General features: G+C 42.9%; 2 protein-coding genes across 14 annotated transcripts in view; one reads left to right on the top strand and one right to left on the bottom strand.

The window, feature by feature from the left end:
• LOC108140784 (voltage-dependent T-type calcium channel subunit alpha-1G) overlaps positions 1-6,298 on the top strand; it is a 90,556-nt gene extending 84,258 nt beyond the window's left edge. For all 11 annotated transcript variants that reach the window (XM_041708032.1, XM_041708040.1, XM_041708042.1 and 8 more), the window contains one exon: positions 508-6,298. In XM_041708032.1, coding sequence (XP_041563966.1) covers positions 508-3,417 — 2,910 coding nt within the window. In that variant the 3' untranslated portion in view covers positions 3,418-6,298. The remainder of the gene's footprint in view (positions 1-507) is intronic.
• Positions 6,299-6,464: 166 nt separating this feature from the next.
• LOC108140800 (neprilysin-1) lies at positions 6,465-18,300 on the bottom strand. Of its 3 annotated transcripts, none has more exons than XM_017263802.2 (10): positions 17,981-18,300; positions 15,926-16,388; positions 14,775-15,369; positions 11,620-11,718; positions 9,774-9,901; positions 9,594-9,711; positions 8,311-9,317; positions 8,082-8,244; positions 7,674-7,990; positions 6,465-7,078 (listed from the first exon to the last, which is right to left on the bottom strand). In XM_017263802.2, the coding sequence occupies exons 3-10, from the start codon at positions 15,226-15,228 to the stop codon at positions 6,806-6,808; spliced, it is 2,559 nt and encodes an 852-aa protein (XP_017119291.1). In that variant the 5' UTR covers positions 15,229-15,369; positions 15,926-16,388; positions 17,981-18,300; the 3' UTR covers positions 6,465-6,805. The 3 variants fall into 3 exon arrangements, with proteins under 3 accessions (XP_017119291.1, XP_017119308.1, XP_017119300.1); XM_017263819.2 differs by lacking the exon at positions 17,981-18,300 and adding an exon at positions 16,948-17,026; XM_017263811.2 differs by lacking the exon at positions 15,926-16,388.
• Between the last annotated feature and the right edge of the window lie 2,437 nt (positions 18,301-20,737).

Below are 20,737 nucleotides of genomic sequence, written 5' to 3'. Positions count from 1 at the left end.
ATTTTGCAATAAACAACTAGATTTTGTATATTTACAAATTTAAACCTGGTGAATTGAATATCAAACCAGTGATTAATCAAATATGAAAATTACATTTGAAAATTGAGAAAAGGATACTTAGTAAATGCATTTAGTTCATAATAAGAATGCATATATTTTTTAGTTGCTTTTTATATATTTTTGTTTTAAAAATAGTGCCCACTAACTGGTGTGTTTCGTTGAGATTTTTCGTTTTGTTGACTTCATCCTGAGTATATCTACATGGTTTATTACTTCATGCTTTTACTACATGCGGCACCTGTAGCGCCGCCTGGCGGCCGCTAACCGAGGTCGCCTACGCAAGCAGTGTGTGTGCCTTCCACAGGCGCCACCGATAAAGCAGTGTAGCCGATACACCAACCACAATCCCACTCTTCTCTTTTCGTCCTTGTTCTTTTTTCTCCCAAAAACCAAAAAAACGAAAAAAAAAAAAAACAAAAAAAAAAAATCAATGATATCCCCGCACAGGTGTTTCGACTACTCCGATCCTTGCGGCCGCTGCGGGTGATCAACCGAGCCCCGGGTCTGAAACTAGTCGTGCAAACGCTCTTATCGTCCCTGCGTCCCATCGGCAACATCGTCCTGATCTGCTGCACCTTCTTCATCATCTTCGGCATCCTGGGCGTGCAGTTGTTCAAGGGCACCTTCTACTACTGCGAGGGCGAGAACATCAAGGGCGTGCGGAATGCGGATGAGTGCCGCCGGATTCCGGGCAACGTGTGGACCAACCGCAAGTACAACTTCGACGATCTGGGCAAGGCGCTGATGTCCCTGTTCGTCCTGAGTTCACGCGACGGTTGGGTGAACATCATGTATACGGGTCTGGACGCCGTCGGCGTGGACCAACAACCCATTGTGAACTACAACGAGTGGCGGCTGCTGTACTTCATAGCCTTCATCCTGCTGGTGGGCTTCTTCGTCCTGAACATGTTCGTGGGCGTGGTGGTGGAGAACTTCCATCGATGCCGCGAGGAGCAGGAGAAGGAGGAGAAGATTCGGCGCGCCGCAAAGCGAGCTCTTCAAATGGAGAAGAAGCGGCGTAGGATGCACGAGCCGCCGTACTACACCAACTACTCGCCCACCCGCATGTTCGTGCACAATGTGGTGACCTCAAAGTACTTCGATCTGGCCATTGCGGCGGTGATCGGCCTGAACGTGGTCACCATGGCCATGGAGTACTACAAGATGCCCAATCCGCTGAAGTACGCGCTGAAGATCTTCAACTACTTCTTCACGGCGGTGTTCATATTGGAGGCGAACATGAAGCTGGTGGCCCTGGGCTGGAAGCTCTACCTGAAGGACCGCTGGAATCAGCTGGACGTGGGCATCGTCCTGCTCTCCATCGTGGGCATTGTGCTGGAGGAGCTGGAGACGAACATCATACCCATCAATCCGACCATCATACGCGTGATGCGGGTGCTGCGCATTGCCCGCGTGCTGAAGCTGCTCAAAATGGCCAAGGGCATACGTGCCCTGCTGGACACCGTGATGCAGGCCCTGCCCCAGGTGGGCAACCTGGGCCTCCTCTTCTTCCTGCTGTTCTTCATCTTCGCGGCACTGGGCGTGGAGCTGTTCGGGCGACTCGAGTGCTCCGACGAGATACCCTGCCAGGGATTGGGCGAGCACGCGCACTTCGCCAACTTTGGCATGGCTTTCCTCACATTGTTTCGCGTAGCGACTGGCGACAATTGGAACGGCATCATGAAGGACACGCTGAGGGATAATTGCGATGACGCGGCCGATTGCGTGCGCAATTGCTGCGTCAGCTCGGTTATTGCTCCCATATTCTTTGTGATATTCGTGCTGATGGCGCAATTCGTGTTAGTGAACGTCGTCGTGGCTGTACTGATGAAACACCTCGAGGAGAGCCACAAGCAAATGGAAGACGAGCTCGACATGGAGGTGGAGCTCGAGCGCGAGCTGGTGCGCGAGCAGGAGTTCGCCCAGGAGCAAAAGTTGTGCCAGCAGCTGGCGGAGGCGCAATCGAAGGCGGCCGCTCCCCCGCGCCCCCTGGCCAAGGTCAAATCGCTGCCGAAGAACTTCATCTACAGTACGCCCTCGCTGGACAAGAAGTTTCCGCCGCCTGTTCAATCCATTGGCGGCGGTAATCCCAGTTCGAGTCTGACCAGTTCGGCGGCCACCAATCTAAATCAAGTGACCACTGGGGGTGCGGTATCGGCGGGAGCGGTATCTGCGGCATCTGCTGCATCTGGAGCTGGACAACGTAGGCAGACCGTTCAGTACTACCAGCAGCCACCACAATCCATGCTCGGCTTGAGTCTCGCCGAAATGGGCGGCACGCTGACGCCTCAGGCGCTCGGCGCCCGGCTGGGCGAGCCCTTCGGCGGCCCAGCGACGTCGGCGGGAGGCGGTGGAACGGGCGAACCGCTGGCTGTGGGCGTGGCCGGCCTCCCGCTGCCGCCGCTGGACAATCGCCGTCGCGGGCGACGCGCCTCCGCGGCCGCCGGCTTCCGCAAGCGCGGCGTGCTGTCCAAGGAGCGCTCATTGGACGAGCAGGCCATCCGTCGGCGCAACCTGGAGGCCAAGCGCACCAGCTGCGACTCGCTGCCCTGGGGCGGAGATGCCCACGACTGCCGCAGGGGCACTATCTTCGAGAGCCTCGAGTCGGACGGGGGTGGGGGTGGTGGTGGTGTTGCCTACGACATACGGAGCACGCGGAGTGCCGATGTGGGTCACTTGGATGCGACGTCTCCCAATCAGGATGTCAGCTCGCTGGCGGTGGTCAGTTCCCTGGTGCCCGCCCTGGTCAGCCCCCTGCCCACGCCCCTTGCCCTGCCCCTGCCCCTGCCCCTAGCTTCGCCCACGCCCACGCCCATGCCCATGCCAATGGCCCTGCATCCTATGCATCCGCCACTTCGAAGACCCTTCGGCTGGTCACAGTCCGTGGACCAGGGCTGCCTGCGCAGCAGCCTGCTGCTCTCCGTGCCCAGATCCATGCCGCCGCGCAGTCGCAGTGGCAGCACCAAGCAGCTCTTCAAGCAGCAGGCCCTGGACGAGGATGCCGACATGGACGAGAGTTCGCTGCTGCTGCCCACCACTGCTGGTGGAGGATCTGCATCGGGATCGGGAGGTCCGGTCACCGCCTCCAGTTCGCTGGACATCCCAGAGCCAAGTAGTGGTAGTGGTACCTGCCAGCCGCTGCCGGATGTCACTGGACTGCCGGGTGTGGGGGTCAGCAAATCCGACTCCTCCGACATCCTGCGCATCATCAGCGAGCGCAGGCGCATGGATCAGCGGGAGCAGAGGGAGCCGGATCAGGACCAGGACCTGGATCAGGACCACGAGGACAGGGAGGACAGGGACAGCGACTACAAAGAGCTGCTCCTGGTCAAGTCGCCACAGTCCTCCATGGACTAAACCATGCCAGCACACACACACACACATGCCACACTCTCCAGATCTTTAACAGTAGCTAACTCTAACTCTAGGGCCAGGCTTGCACTGAAAATGATTAATAGCTAGGATAGATAGTCCTTACTGTGAGTTTATCCATCGAAGAGCTCTAAGAGGCAGTCCCCCTATAGATAAAAACTCTTTTGTGCAAACCTGGTCGCCATTAAAGAATACTTTAGGGAATTTTCTAAAAACCACAACTTTAACATTAGGCTTTAGGCATAAAGATCGAAGAGTGTGATGAGAAGAAAACACAAGTAACGCGTTAATCGATAGCCATAACACTATAAATGATTAATGAGCTAAATGGTAAATGGTAAATGTTAAACTCTTAGCCACAAAAACGAAAATAAAACCAACCAGTAAAATAAAATTGAAAACAACGTTAAGTAAAGCAAAGAAAAGAAATGCTAGTAAGCTAAATTGTCAACTGTTTTTAGTGCAATCCTACGGTTTTCATAACTTTAACAAGCAGAACTTATAAGAAAAAACTTAATAACTAAAAAACTACAAGATCGCGAAAGAAAATAGCTAAGTTTCAAGTTGATTAGAGTGTTTTCCGTTTAAAAGTAGCTGTCGAAAACGAAGATTACCCAGACGATGATGGATTATATACAAGTGTTATGTGCGATTTACATACATATATACAGTTATATTATTATACTTATAGGGATACTGCATTCGAAACAAAAATGATGGAAATTTGTGAACAAAGAATCATCAACTCTGTGATTAGCTCTTAAAGTTTAAACGTTTATATGAGAAGCCATGCAGACACCAAAAACAAAAAAAAAAAACAAAAATAAGAAAAGAAAAACACACAAAACCATGCTATCTGTATATAGAAGGCCTGTATGTAATCAAATGTATTCGAGTGTATTTTACGTAGCTTAGCCAAAGAAGAAACTAACGCAATGATACCGAATATAGCCGTCAGAGCGAACCCATTGATAAGCAATAGAGAACTGTAGCTCTTAAGAACGTACCTAACCTAAAAACGAAAGCAAGCTGCGTTGTTCCAGGGGAAATAATAATACCCACAATGAAAAGAAAATGATACGGAAAAGGGGAAAACAAAATATGGGAACTTTGTGCAAACGAATTTACTTAGGTACTTAAACACACACACACACACATCTACACCCATACAGATAGCTATTACGATCTGGTCGACAATCTTTGCGAAATATCCCTTGTATGTCTCTATATCTCCTCTAAAGGCTTCCACAACTTCCCGACCCCGCCCCTTGATAGAAATACAGACATCCGAAAAACAGTGCCAACGCAGTAAGGGTATTCAAAATGTTTTTTTTAAAAAAAAATAAAAAAAAATCAAATAAATCTAAACCTAACCGGAAGAAGAAGCAAAGATGGCGGCAAAAACTACATGAAAAACTTTAAAAAGTAGCATTTATAAAGAAAAAAAAACAAAAACCAAGTGAATCGTAGTAGAAATTTAAAGATTAATGTTTAATAACTATATATAGTGTATATATGGAACTATCAACGAATTACAATAGAGTATCAATATATTTCTTCAGATGGCAGAACTAGAACAAGACAAAGAAGCGAAGAAACGAGAAGAACACTAACTTAACACTGTCAATTTTTCAACATGGTCTAAGCTAATTTTTCAAGGAAAACCAAAAATCTAAGAACGAAAACAATTTTACACTCTTTGTACACACTGTAAAAAACGAAGTGAAGGAACTCTCCAGTTTAGATAAACTTTAAAATCAAACTTAGCAAACGATTTGGGCGAAAGCAAGGAAAAAAAGAAGCAACACATTTAATTATACGATAATTTCATCTGTGCCTTTCTACATTTATACATTATATGAACAAATGTATCAGATACTGTCTCTATCTCTTTCTACGCTCCCACTCCCTCTATCTCTCTCCCCCACACACACCACGGAACTCACCAAACTCACCCTACTAAGTAAACCACACCAACACAGATACTAAGCAAGCAGTGCGAAATGTAACGGTGATGGCAAGCAGTGCCTCGCGTAACTAAAATGCAACTCTGAAAACTATTTACGAGGCAGGACGAATGAATAATAATAAAAAAGAAAACAAAAACAAAATAACTACTTAAGCCTACTTATAATAAAAACCGAAAATACAGAAATACAACATGGAAGTCAAAATACAAATAAAATTAAACGAAAGCATGAAGTTTAATAGGTTAATGCGCTAGTAGCTTTGAACTTTTTTTTTGTAATTTTTTATTGTAGCCGCTTTAAAGTAAACCAAATGAAACTCTATTCGTTTTTGGTTTTAGTTGTGTGTGTCTGTTTTTTTGGTGCGAAGCGTAAAGCAACTATAATGAGCGTTTCTTCTTGTTGATTAATAATTAGGTAAACTGCTACAAAAATAAGTTAATTAAAGAAAAAGAATAACGTAATGAAAAACCAAAAGCCAACAACAAAATTAGAAAAAAGTGAGTTGAATTTAAAATTAAAGCCATAACGGCCAACGAAACGCAAAACTAAGCAAATTTGCTTTTAGCTCCATGCAGGTACAAGAGAAACCCCATGACAAAAACCATTGATTCTTTGCAAAGTAAAATAAGCCAATTAAATGTGAAATTGTTTAAGAAAGGACATAAGAAACTAAGCACTATCCTCTTCTGCAAAGCCAGAAATTGAAACTCTGTTAGACAAATAGCCAATAGCCAAAGTTGTAATCATTTCGTTGCGTGCCCTTTGCGTATAATTTGAATGGTTCGATTGGTTCCACTAGATACGTACATATATACTGAGAACACATACTATGTAAAGCAGCGAAACAAAACCAAAAAACAAACGAGCATTATAAATTAAAGAGAATTTGAAAAGAATGAACGAAGAAGGAAAACCTCGATTTTCCCAGTTCTACTTTCGCTGGACTTATACGAAAGTAACACTGAGAAAATGAGTGATCAAAGTGTTATTTTAAATGGCAATGGATTCGAACATTCTCCCATCAGGGGTAACCTTTACGAAGAGAAAAACTAACGAAAACCATACATTTTCCGTACTTGTTCTTTATTCACGAATATAATGCCGTTAAGGAGGGTTGTGGGAAAGTGCGATTCAGGGTTTTTTGTGGGCTACTCCGATGACGCACTCTCGTTTACAGCTACGAAACACACTATTAATCTTATTAGCCAGGTATAAAGTACATAAAGCATTACTGCGCTATAACAAACAGAAAAAAAATTTGGAACAGAACAGATGATCCTCAATCTCATCGCCTTGGTTGCTGATCTACAGTACTCGTATTGTGTATATAGGTTTGTATATACTATATAGTATGCGATATAAATATATAAAAAAAACATCGGCCCGCGGCCGTCTACACCGGACTACCACACGCTGCACTTCTCCGCCGGATTCATGGTGCTGCCCAATGGGCAATTGTAGGCGTGGGCGAAGTCGCGCGAATTCGATAGCGGCCCCAGGACACGGACGAATCCCGGCGAGTGGACCGCCGAGCGGATCTTGGTCAGAGCGTCCTCCGGCCGCATGGATCCGCACCAGATCTGGGCGTAGTTAAGAAAGAACAGCTGGTCGTGGGTCATGTTCAGGCCGGGCAATTGCTGTTCCCGGCCATGCAACGTCTCCCATTTCTTGTAGGCCTGTGGCGAAGAAAACAAAATGGTGAGTGAGTAGATATAGAAACACTAGGTATTCGTTTTTAAAACTATTTTTCCGATGGAAAATAAAGCCTACATAGCTAGTTTTAAATCGTTTTTATGATTAGAAAATTATACATTTCATAGCATATTATTGGATAGGAATATAATATCGTTACCTGCATCAAGCTTTTCTCTAATGGAAACATATGCATTCGTAAGTACGATTTAGTCCTATTTATGATAAGGACATTATACATTGTTAAGCATATAATTGGATAGAGATACCTAATGCATAGTTCTTATAGCTTTGTTCATCTACAAACATGAGTCTTTGCCTTTAAATTTACAAGTCATACAATTTATATGGCAATCTCAAAGTCTACAAAATTCTACAATATTTGGTGAATTGAAGAAATTTATTTAATTCACCCAAAATATTACTAAAGTCATGTCCTTAAAGAGGTGACTTCAATTTTTATCTATTTTTTTGGTGAATATATTGGAAATGCTAAGCAATCTCAGGAATTAAAGAAAATAATACTACGAAAATCCGTACTTAAAGGGTGTGTAAAACAATATAATAATAAAAACATACCCTAAAAGCCTGCTTGAGACCGCCGTTATCGGCGATATTCTCGCCCTGCGTCATGCGGCCGTCCATGAACATGTCCACCTCGTTGATCTTGTAGCGCGAGTACTGATCGATGACGCACTGCGTCCGTTCGCGGAAAGCCTCGATGGTGGCATTGTTCCACCACTGCATCATGTTGCCCTCCTTGTCGAACTGCCGGCCCTTGTCGTCAAATCCGTGGGTGATCTCGTGCCCAATGACCACTCCAATGCCGCCGTAGTTGAGGGACTTGGGGAAGTGCTGGCTGTAAAACAGGGGCTGCAGGATGCCAGCGGGAAATACTAAGAGAGCAGGGTATTATGTAGTCATAGGACTGATGAAATGGGTACACCCCAAACCCAAACCCAAACCCACACCCACACCCACACCCACCTATATCGTTTTTATTGGGATTGTAGAAGGCATTCACCACTGCCGGCTCGGTGGTCCACTTTTCCTTGTCCACCGGCTGGCGCAGGAGTCGCAGCATCTTCTCCGACTCCCACTGCAGGATGCTCAGCACATTGTTGATGAAGTTGTCCGGGACAATGGTTAACTTTGAGGGAGATGGACAAACAAAGATTAGAGATCGTGTTGTGAGGGGAGCCCTCTGTGTACCCACATTCACATACTCCTGCTCCAACTCGGTGGCATTGGTCAGCAGCTCGGGATAGCCAATCCGCTCGTTCATGGAGTCCGCCTTCTCCTTGGCCACCGCTCGCGTCTCGTCGTCCATCCAGTGGTTCTCGGCCAGCAGCTCGTTGAAGGCCGCCCTAATCGTGTGTATCATCTCGAGGGCCACCTCCTTGCTCTCCTGGTTGAAGTTGTCCCGTATGAAGAGGGCGCCCACGGCCACGCCCAGCTTCTTGTTGGTCCACTCGACGCACTGCGACCAGCGCGTCCGCTCCGACTGGATGCCCATGAGGATCTTGCGGAACTCCACCCGCTCGCGCTGGTACTCGTCGATCATGTGCGACATGAGGGACATGACCAGGCGCCACAGCATGTAGTTGTGCACAACGCGGCGATCGGTGCGTGCCAGGATCTTGCCCATTTCGGTAAGATACTGCAGGCCGTAGGTGACCAGCGGTTCGTCCGCCTGCAGGGGAATCCCCGGACCGAGGGCCGCCTGCAGATACTCCTGCCACTGCACCTCCGGCACCATCCGCTGCAGCTCCGGCAGCGACATCTTGCGGTACACCGTGCTCGTGTCATGGCGATCCGCCTCCGCCAGCGAGACATTCACCAGCTGCGTCTCGAACAGCACCACCTGCTCCAGCTCGGAGGCGGCGGTGGCCGGATCGGCGCCCAGCAGCAGCGACACCTGCGTCATGTAGCGGTGGTACGCCCGCCGGTCGTTGGCACTGCTCTCCTTCAGGTAGTAGTCGCGCGAGGGCAGCGCGTACTGCAGCTGGTCCATCTGCAGGATGTTCACCGAGCTGTTCTTGTCGTCGGCGCCCACATACAGCTCGATCATCACCGGCTCGCTGTAGTTGAGCCGCAGCAGGCCCATCAGCCGCTCCACGGACAGGTCCTTGGGCGCCCGCCAGTCCCGCTCGATGACCGGCCAGCCGCCCAGCGATTGCAGCACCTGCTTCAGCTTCCCGGTGCCGATCTTGCGGATTTGAGCTGAATGATGAGAAGGGGATACTTAATATAGTGAGATAACAATTAAAAATAATTATATAAATTTTAGAAAAGGCAACAGCCAGAATCAAAAAAAAATTATGTCTGTAAAGTAATTTTTCTTTAATTAAAACCATCTTAATTAGTTGCTCATTCAGAAAACACAAACCTTTCAATAAATTTCTTAAATAACTTAAAAAATGGTTTCTCCGTAAGAATAAAAAAATTAAAATTTATAAAATAGACTCTTAACAAAGTTTCGTCTAAAGCTCAACTCACGTATATCCATGCAGCTTTTGAAGAAGGTTTTGGCCTTGATGGTGGCCTGGTTGTCGCGTTCGTCGATGGGCTCCTCAAGGACGGCGCGCAGGATGACCTGCTGCTGGTCGGACAGGACCTGCAGGGGGGGATAAGGGATTAACGATTAGATTAGCTAACCATTAGATCGATCTTGCGTACCTCGAATGTGCTGATGGAGCTGCGATCCTCGGGAATCGGATGCATCTTGTTCCACGTGCCACAGGCGTACTGGAAAAAGTCCTCGCAGGGATCGGCGTTGAGGTCCATGGCCGAAAGCAGGGAGGCCGCTACGGATTAGACAAATGTGCCGGGTTATTGGCCAGTAAAACAAACGCTAACCACCTGGGAAACCCGTCAGCTGCCATGCAATTAGTGGTCCACCCCCCATGGGGGGGCCATAATTTATGCCTCCAGCTCTGATCGCACCGGCCATAAACTTGGCCCACAAATCTTCGCCTCGAAACTTTTATGATAAGCGATAAGCGACAAGCCCGCCGAAAAACCAAACAACTTTCCCCGCTCAACGCTCAACTTTCTAGTCGCACAAAAGTTTTCAAACGAAAGTGTAACTTAAAACCAAGAATGAACAGTTTCTTGAGTTAAACCTGCATTGTTGACTGGTTGCCCTGCTACAAATCCATAAATCAACGTCATTATGCCGAGTCTCATTATCTGCGAAAAATAAGTGCAAAATTCATTAGCTCGCCTCCTGCTCTCAAGATTTTCCACAGTTCTCGAAAAGCCATTGATTTATGCTTAAACTATAAGAACAAATGTCTTCTTTACAGCTATGAGAATATTCAAACGAGAGTTCTTGGAATTTTGAACAAAAAACTATTAAAACTATATATTAATTATTATTTAATTCTTTTGTCCATATCCTGAAAGATGTTTACCCAAATTTAGGTAATGAATGTCTATTATCTACCAGAAAAGTAAACACGTTTCCCCTAAATGCTTGTGATTACCTCAATTAAGGATTCGTTTAGGGGGATGAAGGCTAGCATTTAGGGTGAACCACTTTCGTATACCCCGAAAAGTATGCTAAGTGGAGCAAATCGAACCGAATCGATTGCATCGCCGGGTAATTGTGGCCATGTATATTTCAGGAAGTGTCCTGCACCTGGACAGCTGTATCTATATACATGTACATTTATCTACTGGCATGCCAGCCAGTCAATCACTGTGGCAATTTCCTGGGGAAGTGAATTCGAGGTGTTGCTGGCTGCCCGCATAGCTTGACATAGGTAAGTGCATTTAGAATGAACATGTGGACATGTGGACATGGAGCAGATGTTTTGGTATCCATAATGTTGTTTCCCGCCAAACGGGCACTTAGCTAGCCTAATAGCTGTTGAATAATTTACAACTAAACTAAAAATCGCCCATATTAGTTGGTTGCGCAAGACCATGACACCCTTTGCCTTCCTATTCTTTGTCATTCATTCAGTCGAACTTCTTAAAGTTGGATTTACTATGTGTTCCATTAAATTGTATATATACCATATACAGTATATTAAAGATATAAAGGTTAAATAAACTTAAAATATAGAACGATTTTATTTTTTTATTTTTATATTTGTAAAATATTTGATTTATAAATATAGAACTACATATAACAGTGAATGACTTTAAAGATAAATACATTTAAGTTAAAGAAATCTTGAACTCGTTTTCCCTAATTTTTTTTTAAATCAACAATAAACCTTTTATCTATAAGCTTTTTAAATATTTATTTCTTGAATTATAATATTAATTTCTGTTAGGCGGCAAACACAAATAAGTAAGAAAGTAATATGTTGACTCAATCCTGATTATTTGTATTTTGATAAAAATAAGTTTAGCTGAAAGAAGTTCGACTGAAGCCTAATGGCCATTGCCCAGTTAGTCAATTTCCTTGATTCTTTTAAAAGCTGTGCAACTTTCCTCCGGCACATGCTTTATTTTCATTTGAAAACAACCAATCGTTTGCCAGCTTTTCAAGTGGAACTCAGTCCCAGCTTACCTGTTCTCACGCACTCCTGGGACATGCAAATGTTGTCGAGCGATCCTTGGGCGGAACCCGAATCCTGGCTCCACCTGCCATTCGGTCTGTCATCGTTGCCTGCAATTATAGTTTTAGCTGATTTAAAATGGTTTGCCAGCACACATGGCGTATGAGCAATGTGTGTATGCTATTAAGAACGGGAATTGGAATGGGGAGGCAAGTCGAAGATCTTATCAAGACGCCACTCAAGTAAATTGAATTTGAATTTTTCATTAAAGGAGAAGGACAAGGAGAAGCTCCTTCCCCCGTTGTCTTTATTAAATTAAAATAACGAAATGCTCAGCTCGGTGGCTGCCTTCTGCCTTCTGGCTTCTGCCCACTACCTTCTGCCTTCCTTCGACTGGCCATCGATTGGTCAGAGGACACATGTTGCATGTCGTCCTTGTCCAGGCTGTCAATAAAAATGGGATGTTCGCCGAGGGTAAGGGAGTGTAAGAGTGGCGGAGCGTTGGAGATGGCAGCTTTAGTTATTAATTAAAGCGATTCACCCAACCGACCACCCAGCTAATAACATTTGCCACGGCGTTAATAGGTTTAAGTGGGCCGCAAGTCGCCAGTAGCCAGTAGCCAGTAACTTGGTAACTTGGGTTGAATGTCCAGCAGCTGCAATTATATTCCAGTGGGGGAATTTCATTATGGCATGGACATGAAGAGAAATCGCAAATCTGGCGGCAGAAAGGGAATCGATTTTGATTCGCGATAAAATATTATCCCTTAATTTATTCAACTTTTTATGGTGCTTTACTTTCATAATGAGTTTAATTTATGGGGAAAAAGTACTCCTATTGCTTTGAATAAATGGTTATTGCCAGTTATATAATTTAATAATGTCACATTATTGAGTACGTCATATATTTGAGCTTTAAGGTTGAAGGCAATATTTTAATAATTTATTTATTAAAAAAATCTTTTAAAACAAAACCACACTTCCACATATAACTTATTTATGTAAGAAAACTTAAATACCAAATCTAAACATATTGATTAGTAGTTGATTTATTTATTTTCTCTACTATTCCCGCATCCAACAGACTTTAAGGTTGAAAGCAGAAAAAAAAAGGGAAAATCGATGGGACAATGGGACAAGGGGGTGGTTGGTGGGAAACGGAAAAGTAGAAGAGTAGAAAAGTGGAAAAGTGGAAAAGCGGGAGAAAAATCATAGTCAAGGCCAGAGGCCTACCACAAGTTGCTCTTGTCGATGTTGGCAAATGGTGATGATGATAATGATGATGGGTATTTACGGAGATGCCGCCACAGAGATATTTTTAAATTGTTATAAAAAAAGGAATAGGCTTTGATGGTGCCGCCGCCTTGCCATCCGGTTTCCGATTTCGATGAATGAATTTTTGGCGCAAAATATTAAAAACACGTTTTATCACGATAAATATAAACAGGATAATGTTGTGCTGTGGGTGTATGTGCATATTCAATTAGCATAAGGAGCCAAAAGGAAGAAGACGCGATCGATTGGAACGGCCTTTAAAAAATTCATAGACATCCCAGGCAATGCCGATTGATTGCTTTTCGTCCGTATTTCTTTTTTGTTTTTTGGTGTTCTGTAAAACGAAAACGAAATCGGGGAGCACATGAACATGTAAATTATGCCGGCACAGACATCCTGCGAAGGAGCACCTCGGTTCGCAGCTCTTGAATATTTCAGTTGCTTTGAATCGCATTATTCCATGTGCTTCCGAACGAATGCAGAAGGGAGTCGAGTCTGGAGCACCACCCAAAACCACCCAACCACCCAAACACACAACCACACAACCACACAACCACCCAACCACCATCCACAGATAACGCAAGATAAGAAAAGAAAGGGCAGACAGTGGTTCCAGGGTTTTAGAAAATCTGAATTCTAGCGAAACCTTAAAATTACTATTTAAGCACTCAGTGGAGTTAATATTTTTATATATGTATTTAAGAATATTAAAGATATGTATATAATTTGAGATGAATATAAAAATCATTTAAAATGGAATAAGAAAATAATAACAGCTCACAATATGTTCTTCTGCATGTTTCATGATCAATTATCATTTTGAGTAATTATTATATATTTTAGAAGGCCTACCGTAACATTAAAGATTTCAATTTATTTAGCGACTTTTAAAGTTATATATTTTTTTTTATGTATTAAAATAAATCTAGTACCACTGTGTTGCGAACAACTGGCGCACCTCAAAAAGGCAAAAGAAAAAAAAAAACAGTCAGCAAGGAAGCGAATGCCGTCATTGTTGTTGTTCCCGCTTGTTGTTTGACATATTCTGTAATTGAATTTCAAACAGGGCGCATTACAAGGCAGGCAGGACAGGACAGGACGGAGATTACAACACCCAGGCAGATTCACATCCACATTCACAACAACAGTGACAACGACAACGAGAACGACAACGACAACCAAGTCCACCGGTTGGCATCCTTCAGCCTGTTGCTCTCCATTTCCCAGGACGAGGAAATTGAGTTTTTGCTCCATTTGTTCGAATCAGCAGCGACCAGAAGGTAAATTCAGTCAACATGCCCACTTGGTGGCTGGCCAACAGGGGAGCAGAAGAGCGTCAGCACAGGATGCCTGTTGATTGGCTGCTGACCCAGTAAGCACTTCGTCCTGCCAACAGGTAAGAAAATCTCAACACTTTACGCAGATAAAACCAACCAGACCTTTTATTTTATTTATCTCAAACTGTATTTTTAGATAGAGATAGTCCCTCAGAAGTTCAAAGTTCAGTAAATAAATTCCAAACATTTTGCCAAACATGATTGATGACTTAAGTTCTTCTAGCAGAAAATGAACCAGTGTCAATTATCTTCGATTGGCATATGTCATGTACTAATAACTCATGTTTTAGTCCACAAACATATGCAAAGATTACACTTAATTTAGGGCTTTTAAATTCCATTATGTCACTGGGAAGTTTTGTTATAAAAAAAGAAAATCAAATAGCAGTAGATAACCCCAGTTAGAAAGGTAATATTATATGTTGACTGACAATGGAAATTCAAACTGATAGTAAAATGAACAAACTTATGGGTATGGGTAGACCTTAAAGCATTTCTGTAATGTCTTTAACAAAAAAAAAACGTGATTTTTGAAGAGTAGCCTTAACCCTTACCTGGCTCCAGGTGGTAGAGCTGGCATCGCTGGTGGACGCTGGCAAAGTAGATGGCCAGTGCCCCAATGGCCGCTCCCAAAACGGTGAAGGCGATGGCCAGGACGAGGAGGCGGCGTCGCTGCTGCGACTCCTTCAGCAGCCAGTCGCTGTGGGTGCGTCCACCAACTGCTCCTCCTCCTCCTCCTCCGGGATTTGCCTGGGCGGGATTCCGCTGGATTCCCACGCCGCCACTGCCGTCGGGCGCCAGAAACACGACAGTGGGCAGTTTATTTTGCTGCTGCTGCTGTTGTTGCTGATGTTGCTGCTGTTGCAACTGATGTGGCGGCACCTGTTGCTGCCCCAAAAGCGGCGACACCACCGTGGCACTCAGCTCCTCCAGCGGCGCGTTGGACTGCAGGTAACCATTGTTTAGGGGCTTCTCCAAATTAACCGTGGCCTCATGTAGCTGCGACATTTTGCCGCCTAATTTATGGCCCGCTCCAGGAGCGGAGCAGCGGTAGAGCGGTTGAGCGGTCGAGCGGTCGAGCGGTACAGCGGACCGTTCGCAGTTAGAGCGACAACGGCGGCGACGCTGGCAACATCAGCGGCGATGGCACTGGCAAAAAAGCAAGTCGAAACAAATCGGTTAGGAAATATCACTAAAGATAGCATAGGGGTAATATATTGGTCTTAAGTAAAGACACTTTGATTGACATGCACAGGGTCAAAAATGAATGTCTAATTTATGGCCCCTTTTGATACAAAGAACTTTAGTTCAGTGTCTTTTAAATATACGCAAAAGTTTAACTATAACTCTTTTAATAAAAAACACTTAAAAGCAAAATAGCAAAGTACAATAGTACAAAGTAAAATAGTACCATAAGTTCTCAAAAAAAGTAACGAAAGTAACCACATAAATCTAAAATTGCTTTGTTTTTCAATATTGTTGAATGTTGTAACGAAACTTATCTATATATTTAGAAATTTCTGCATTTTAAACAAAGTTTTAGACATTATCAGACATTTGGTTTTAATAGGTGCGATCGCCACTAGTTTTTTATCCCTTTAAGAAATGTATTATATTACATCTTAAAAAAAATTCATTTCTTTCTTTCATTCACTATATTTTCTGTTAATGTTATTTACTAATCACTGTTACTGTTTGTCACAACCTTGCTCCACTGTAGACGGGCCTTTCGTAATTTTATCAGCGAACTGGGGGGCTTTAAGACCGGACCGGTCAACACTGGACCTAACCAGATCTCCCACGAGCAATGTGTTCAAACGACGGCCCGTTCACGTGTCGAGAGTTCACTGTTCACGGCTTTCGTTGCGCAAAAAGTAAAAGGGGCTCTCTTGTCAAAAAGACCGGGCTCTGGAGATTCTGATACTTAATGATCTTCTGATCTGATATCATCTCCTTTGCATTGTTGTTGTTCTTGGTTTTTTGTTGATATTGTCAAGTTGTTGTTGTTGTTGTTGCCTTTAATAGGCAGTTGTTGCTGTTGTTGTTGTTTTTGTTGTTGTTTTTGTTGTTGTTGTTGCTTTTGTGACGTGCGATCAGGGCCAACGTGTTTTTCGCGCAAACGTAGCCGGCAACTCAGCAGGGGATGCAAAGCCAAACAGTTTGTTGTGCTGTGGATTACAGTGGGCATAAGGCTTTCGAATTAATTAAATGATAATCATTTTAAGCTAAAGGAAAAACTATCTTTAACCTGCCAAAACTTATCCAAAACAATCAATCAATTATTAAGAACTATCATCTGACATTGAAAAGCGGATATACAGTCTGAACAAAAATCATTGAAAAATCAACACAGTTTGAAAGATAATTAAACAAAAAACTTTCAGAAAAACGAAATGTTGGGGTCACCATTCTAATGAGCCTTTTTTGGAAAGTTAAGCTATTAAGTTGCATCATTAAAATAAGCTATTTTTTTCAAGTTATTTCAAAAGTGTTTTATCAACTTAACAAGCCAATTACATTTTGATTTATGAAACAAATAAACCTGTCCAATAAACGCAAAGTGTTAAGCAAGTTTTAAGGTTTTACGTAAAGCTATTATCATGTAGAAATGATTTTTGTTAGTTAATCACAAACACCAGGTAACACTGTACACTAATTGGTTACTGTTCATTTTTTATAATTGTCTGCTTTTTGTACAAAAAAAAAAGAGGTAGAAGATTTACACACTCAGATCGTTTTTTTATACACAAATCACAAGCTAAAAGGACGAACTTTCACTGGAAAACAATGGGCCATTATCCCTGGATTTTTCGCACATCCGATCTTACTTTCTAACCGATGTTCACTGTGCCTTTAAGCTCGGATTAATGCGCGGCTAATTTTGCAAAACTCGAAACTAGTTAACCCAGCTGCGGCGAACGCCGACGTCGACTGAGGCAGCGGTCTGGCATATATCTGCTATATATCAGCCATATATTGTCGCCAAGCCAGTCCGATCTGATGGACAGATCGAAGTCGAATCGAAGCCCATCGGAAATCCAGATCGAAATCTCGTGACGCTTTTGAATAATTAAAACGCCAAAAGTTCTCGACTCTCGGCACTAGCCGGCAAAACGGTCATTCAAATTGGATACTTTACTTGGCTGGGCCACGTGAAATGCGATCGCCACATATTAGCATGGCTGTATATCGATGTATATTGATATATATATGGTATAAAGAGGAAGCCGAAGAGACTGGCGATGGGAATGGAGGATAGAAACTCGAACGAAGCGAGACAAACTAACATAAATTAATGCGGCCGTCGTTAAGTTCGCATCGAATTACCCCGCAGCTGGTTCACAAACTAAACAATAACTTTGAAATTTATAATGGCACAGAAAAAAATTGGGCACTTCTGGTAGCATTTCGGTACATGTATTGTATTATTATTAAAAAAATAGTTGTACCAGTATTGCATAAAATGTTCCACCAGAACAGCAAAAAAAATTGTTTGATATTTTGATTGTTCGATCTAATATTATTCTTATAAAAAAGAAAATCCCATCATTTTTTTTAGACCATTTTCAGTCTTTTCACTTGCAAAACTTATTTAATCATAATTGAATCTTACAATATTTGTTCGTATATTTAATATCAGAACCAATATACTGATATCCCACTATATTTGTGTTCCAAAATATTGATATTATGATCTGATTCTTTGCTCTGTGTACTTATTTTTATTTGTTGTACTTTTGGTTATATTTTAGTGCATTACTTTTTGTTGTGCTGCTGGTTTAAGTGTTATTATTATTGTTGTGGCGTCGCTGGTTACCGTTCTTGTTTATTATTTTTTTTTTTTTTGGTACTATTGTTTTTATTATTTATGCCTTTTACGACTTTCACCGCCTTTGATTTGGTTTTTGTTTTGAACTAACCGCCCGATGGCATTTGCGGTTCGCCTGTGTGTGCGAGCGAGTGGGCGCCAGTGTCGCTCTCTCTCTCTCTCTCTCTCTCTCTCTTTCCGACTTTTGTTTTAGTATTTAACTTAGTTTTGTATATTTGTTGTTTGTTTGCCGCCAAACCGCACGAGGCGACTTCTCGATGCCAACTGAGCGTTCTCAACGCGTGTCCTTAGCTTTTAAGCAGTCGCTGTCGCAGTCACCGTCGCTACCCGCAGCAGCAACAACACCAACACCAACACCAGCAACAACAACAACAAAGTACTGCCAATGGCAGTGACACCCCAGAGGTGTATATTAAATTAATGCTAAGTTGGTTACAGAGAGCCCCAAAACGAATAAAAATGCGGGGGGACATATTGCACGGACCCATTTCTCTGGACAAATTATGTATGGTCAAGCATTAAAGTATCGGAGCATCCAAAAACCAGCTTCCTTGGATGATTTAAAACATGTCTTGAGTAAAACAAATCGTAAGTGTTTGTACTTCAAATATTGACTATCAAAAACAGCTTTAGCCAATAAATATACAAATAGTTATTGCTTACATTATTTTAATAGTTTTAAATTAGCGTAAAAACTTTATACATTTTTATTTTTTCACTAAAATTTGATTACTCATATTATATGTTATTTAAATGTAATTTTATTTGGGTAGTTCAAGTAAAAGTAAAAATTAATTAGGAAATCAGCTAGACTATAAACAAATACCAGATGTTACCCATTCATTTGGGATTCAGGAGCTATTTACTTTTGTCTTTAATGATAGGTTACTTGAGGTTGCAATTGAAGTGCCATAGGATGTCCACTATTTCGTTAGGATGTGATGAATGTAAACCACCCATTTGCGGTGCAAACTGCACTGTTTACCTGCCCGGTGGTGGTGCCGTCCTCTTATTACCCCAATTCATTACTTTGTGGGTACTACAGGTGCCGCCGATGGAAGTCCATTTGGCACGTTCCACACACAAAGCGATCTAATCGGTGCTCTGTTTTTTTTTTTTTTTTTTTTTGCGGTTTTTACTGGGCTGTCTGCGCCAGCCAGCATGACGCTGTAACACACCCATTGAGCCGCAGAAGCACTAAACCACCGAACCACCGAAACAGCCACCACTGAACCCCCCGAAGCAATGGCAAAAGCGAACCCAACCCCCCGCCACCCACTGGTCATTGGCGTTGGCATTATCAGTGCGTGATCATCGTGTCATTGTCAATGGGGTCCGAAACAAAAAACTAATTACCACCCTGTCCGATAAGTTGGGAGATTAGGGAGCAGCGCTTCCTCCCCCGAAAACGAATATAACAGCCCACAACACCCACATTTTGTTTTTCCGCCCATCTTGTGTGTTATTGCTTTGTGACAACACTTGTTTCGGCCACTCGATGCGGCAGGTAATCGTCGAAATTGCGTTCTCCATTCGATTTCGCTGATTGATGGAAGACCTGTCCCCGAAGTCCATGAATTCCCTAGCGATCATATATTGGCAGCCCTGTGTCGTTACTCCCCCTCCCCATCCCCATCCCGCTGCCCCTTAAATTGTGGGGTGGGGGGGTGATTTCCCCGCCCACTTACATACCCATTCCCAAGCCACCCTTAAAACACCCATCATTTGATCGATTTTCGTTAGCTGATTGTTATCCTAGCTCACAAAAATAGATTCAAAGTTTCCAAACACGCGCTTTAAGCTCCAAAAAAAAAAAACACAAATGAGGGCCCAACAGGTGGCGTAAGTACACTGGCAGAAAAATTGTTTATTTTTCTTAATTTATATCTATGGTTAACTTTGGTTTCTGCTTAAAAACAGCCCAGAAGAAGTTAAAATAATAAGAGTGTTTAGTAAGCACATTAGAAAAATATTTATACTGTTTACATAAATATTATCTTTATGTGTCGTAGACATCTGTCGTAAGTGCATACTATAATTTTATTATTTTATGCAGCCCAAGCCAATTAATTGGCATGATAGTATCGAAATGATAAGAAAAACTATAAATCGAGATTAAAACCTATTGCAAATGCAATGTTTGTCTACATTGTAAGGGTGGCTTTGAAAAAAAAAAACCTAAAATAATAGTTTTAAAATGTTTTTTAATTAAATAAATTAACCTATGGTACTATATCACCAAGTTAAAATACAAAAGGGTAATATTTATGTTTTTTTAAAGATTTAAAATTTATGTACAATTTTTTCTTCGAGTGCTTTGTCCATAAGGTTCGCGTGTGTTGCTACTACAAATCAAACTCCAGTGTTCCTGCTCCACAACCACCAGCCTGAAATCGAAAAAGGACAACGACCGAACTGCCGGTTACCTGGATTTTTAGTTTTGGCGCAAAACTTTTCGCGGCACGTGCGTGGCTTTTCCTCTTTTTCCTGTTGACATTGGCGGAATGCGATTCCTTAAGCGCCATATGGCAGCCAAAAAAGAAAAAAATTGTTGAGACGAAACACAGAGAGCACAATTATTCCGAAACTCCTTAAAAAATAAATCAGTTAAATCAAAGGAAACGGTTTTATGGAAATATTGCTTTATTTTTGAATGCTCTTGATTGAAACTTCAACTTGAAACTTCGC

This window comes from Drosophila elegans, unplaced genomic scaffold, assembly GCF_018152505.1.
Source record: "Drosophila elegans isolate 14027-0461.03 unplaced genomic scaffold, ASM1815250v1 contig_149, whole genome shotgun sequence".
Classification (NCBI taxonomy): Eukaryota; Metazoa; Arthropoda; class Insecta; order Diptera; family Drosophilidae; genus Drosophila; species Drosophila elegans.
Note: the sequence above shows the minus strand (reverse complement) of the source record. Positions and strands in the feature narration are given on the sequence as shown.

What these genes read in the sequence shown, in the direction of transcription:
- LOC108140800 (XM_017263802.2), bottom strand. Translation starts at nt 15,228, where the DNA reads ATGTCGCAGCTACATGAGGCCACGGTTAATTTGGAGAAGCCCCTAAAC. An exon ending in TGGAGCAGGAGTATGTGAAT is followed by an intron (nt 8,245 to 8,310) that starts GTGGGTACACAG and finishes TCTCCCTCAAAG; the next exon opens with TTAACCATTGTCCCGGACAA. An exon ending in TCCCAATAAAAACGATATAG is followed by an intron (nt 7,991 to 8,081) that starts GTGGGTGTGGGT and finishes CTGCTCTCTTAG; the next exon opens with TATTTCCCGCTGGCATCCTG.